The sequence below is a fragment of the Lolium rigidum genome, chromosome 5 (assembly GCF_022539505.1).
Source record: "Lolium rigidum isolate FL_2022 chromosome 5, APGP_CSIRO_Lrig_0.1, whole genome shotgun sequence".
In the NCBI taxonomy this organism is placed as follows: Eukaryota; Viridiplantae; Streptophyta; class Magnoliopsida; order Poales; family Poaceae; genus Lolium; species Lolium rigidum.
This window is the reverse complement of record NC_061512.1, coordinates 180,533,992-180,537,767: the sequence shown is the minus strand read 5'-3', so window position 1 is coordinate 180,537,767 and position 3,776 is coordinate 180,533,992. Positions and strand designations below refer to the sequence as shown.

Below are 3,776 nucleotides of genomic sequence, written 5' to 3'. Positions count from 1 at the left end.
TAACTCTCTGTAGTGAAACTTTTTTTTATTGTATAATTTTTTATATTTTTTTGGCTATGTGCATCCGTAATGCCGCTAGAGTATGCATTGTTGTAGATGCACAATGTAATTGGTATCTTCATGATATTAATATATATATATGATTTTTATTGAAAAAAGCGTGCCGATACAAACATCCAACGGTGCCTTAAATCAAAAATCATAGTGACCCGCATAGTCTCAACCATGTTTTTTTTTTTTTTTGATATGTAGTCTCAACCATGTTGAAACACATGAAGGCGTCCGGGCTCCGGACAAAACGGCGAAGTGATAATTCAGTCCTCTCAAGTCTCAACCAGCTTTCAATTCTTATGGGTGGTACTACACCGGCGAACTCCTTAATCTCTATAAATGCACCATTTGAGACGCAGTCCATGCCGCCATTAACGCACTGCGCAGGTCGCAGGGCAAGCTAGACACGCTAGCTAGCTTGGCCCTGAATGCACAGAGACGACGACACGACTCGTGCCATGGCGTACCCGTGTCGGCCCTCGTATCCAGCTTCCTTTCTTGTAGCGCTTCTCGCTCTGCCTCTGATGGCAGCGGCATCCGCCGCGGCGCCCGAGCCCGCGCCCGCCATCGAGACCAAGTCCATGGATCACCGCGGCCTTACCGTGATGCCACTGCCGCTGCCGTTGTCCGGCCCAGAGAGCCTCGCCTTCGACCGCCTCGGCGGCGGGCCCTACACCGGCGTCTCTGACGGCCGCGTCCTCCGGTGGCGCGGCCCCCGCCTCGGCTGGACCGTCTTCGCCTACAACTCCAGACACAAGCAAGCATCCATCCATGATCCACCTCTGAATCACACTGCGCATCCATTCTACACTACATAGTACATCCATTATAAACTTTCCACACTTGTGTACGCTTGTGTGTGCAGGAGCGTGGGTATGTGCGCGGCGAAGAAGAAGCTGATGGTGCCGGAGAACGTGTGCGGGCGGCCGCTGGGGCTGCAGTTCCACCACAAGACCGGCGACCTGTACGTCGCCGACGCGTACCTGGGGCTGCTGAGGGTCCCGGCGCGCGGTGGGCTGGCGGAGGTGGTGGCAACGGAGGCCGGCGGCGTGCCCTTCAACTTCCTGAACGGGCTGGACGTCGACCAAAACACTGGCGACGTCTACTTCACGGACAGCAGCACCTCGTACCCAAGGAGGTAACTGAAACCGGCACAACGTCCGGCCTGCCTTTCGATCGATATATTCATTAGTATTGTCTTTCAAACTAGGGCTGCTACGTACGTGTCTGGTTTTCTTTTTATAATTTTGATAAATTGTCTAATTACCAAAGGTATCTTAACAATTCTCTGACTTGATAATTAACTTGTACTCTAGTGGAGAAAAAACAAGTGATAATTCATTTCCAGATGGTTTTTTCTCTAAGAAGGTGTAAACCTACACCCTCACTTATTTTAGACATTTTTTGTGTATCAATATTTTGAAAAAATACATCTACAGTTGAAATGATATACTGCTGCTTACTATTTGTGTGTAGGCCACATGCTATAAGTTTTCACTGTGAAAATTTCTGTGTGATATAGTATAATCTTGTACTACACTCATCCGGAAATTCAATTCGGCTCCCGGGTGCGTATGCTCCCTATACGAAAAAATTATATTTCGAGTTGTCGAAAATTTTTGACAAAAAATTCTACATGTACATCTCCATAATATATGGGCATTCGTCAAGTTTCACGAAAAATCAATATTTTTTGTGGTCTATGTAAAAAACAGAAAATTTATCGTGTAAAAAGCATTATTTTTAGGACTGGATTTTCTCTTTTTTACACACGTCACATGGAAAGTCCATTTTTTATGAAACAACTTTGTGAGCGCGTAGCATGTGAAGATGTACGTGCGAATTTTTCGTTTTAATTTTTTTGAAATTCAAAATATGTGTAAGATGAAATTCAAAATAGAGGGAGCATATGCTCCCATGTTCCAAAACACCACTCCCACCCCCTTTTACAGATTTCTTTTGTTGTGATTTAATATGAACAAAGAAGATCAACAGTTAATTGGAGTGTCGGTGTTATGGTGTGAGTCACAACTTTTTTTTATTTCTCAATCAACTCGCCATTAGTTATTTCTGACTCAACATTCACGGCCGTGAAATGATACACTGTAGGCAGAGATCAATAACATATTACTCTGTAAAGTTCAAGGTTAATAAGCCGTGTCATTTGAGGGAAACAAAAAAGTATAAATTTGATGAACTTTACATTTAAATATATTTTTTTATCGCTTATTATTTATTTCTATACTTATTTGTGGACTTAGGGAGACTGAAATTGTATTCAAGATAACTCTTTTACCCCACCAGACCGTTATAATCGTTTATGCTTAAAACAAGAAAATTGCATTCTTCTATGAATGCTTTTTTACAACACTTGCTTGTGAACTGGAGTCGATATTATACCACATTTAGAAGAGTGAGACGTAACATAATTCATGCTATTAAGAAGTAGAGTACTCCGTACTCCAAAATCATTAATCTCATCTCTGAAATTAATAATTTGCAATCACCTGCTCCAGTCCATTTGTGTTGGTGTACTAAATGTGTGACAGGCCCTCGTACTACCAACAATAATGGAGTAGTCCATTTGCGTAGTTAATATTGGCCTAAATATGGTTGCACCGAAATTCCTTTGTGCCATCACACATCAGGCAATTGACAGGCGCATTCATCCGGCACCCATACATCTCTATCCAACTCTTAAATTCACAGCTCAATATAATCGAACCTCCTGACAACTAGCAGCTGAATTGACACTGCAAATTTTGGAAAGTAGGTATAAGTGGATGGAAGTTGATGCTATATTTCTAGTATCAGTCAACCAATCAACTAAATTTCAAGACACTGCATTAGGTCCGTCAGTTTGGAGACTTAATCTACTGAATTTTGGTCATTGCACAGCGAGTACCTACTGGTGGTGGCCCTGGGCGACGAGACGGGGCGGCTGCTCCGGTACAACCCTCGGACACGCCGCGTTGCCGTGCTCCACGACAACCTCTCCTACCCGAACGGCGTGGCGGTGGCCGCCGACGGGTCGCACGTCGTGGTGTCGCACACGGCGCTGTCGGAGCTGCGCCGGTACTGGGTGCGCGGGCCCCGGGCCGGCGAGAACGAGACGTTCGCGGAGCTGCCGGGGTATCCCGATAACGTGCGCTCCGACGGGCGCGGCGGGTACTGGGCGGCGCTGAGCCACGGCCCGAACGACGCAATCAGCGCCGCCGTCGACGCCGCGCCGACGATGGCCGTCAGGGTGGGCCGTGGCGGCGCCGTGGAGGAGGCGCTGGATGGGCTGAGCTTCGCGACGGTCAGCGAGGTCGGCGAGCGCAACGGCACGCTCTGGGTCGGGTCCGTCGACACGCCCTACGCCGGCGAGCTCAGCCCACGCTAGAGCTAGCTGGCTAGTACGTGCTGCGTTGCGTGTGCGTTCATCTTCGCCGGCCATCATTCATCGATTCATCGATCGCCATTGATCAAGTTAAATGTGTAAGACAGTTTTACTGTAACGTGCTGTGTACGTAGTGCGTGGCATGCATGTATACGTGCATGTCGACTGTGGTGGCTCAGAAGGGTGGAATGATCAGCATCTTGTTGGAATGGGTGGGTATATCATGACCATGTCATGTGTGCATTACAGCTTTCTGAATGTGTGGTTGTTTGGTGCGTGCCTGCAGGCCGGTGTAATTCATTGCGTTTGCCTCCTTGTTTGTCCAAGATAGTGAGAGTAGACC

The 3,776-nt window shown here is 47.1% G+C and overlaps 1 protein-coding gene across 1 annotated transcript; it reads left to right on the top strand.

Moving 5' to 3' along the window:
• Nucleotides 1–575: 575 nt before the first annotated feature.
• Nucleotides 576–3,444, top strand: LOC124656779 (protein STRICTOSIDINE SYNTHASE-LIKE 10-like). The gene is made up of 3 exons (XM_047195461.1): nucleotides 576–808; nucleotides 917–1,189; nucleotides 2,950–3,444. The coding sequence occupies exons 1-3, from the start codon at nucleotides 576–578 to the stop codon at nucleotides 3,434–3,436; spliced, it is 993 nt and encodes a 330-aa protein (XP_047051417.1). The 3' UTR covers nucleotides 3,437–3,444.
• Nucleotides 3,445–3,776: the final 332 nt, after the last annotated feature.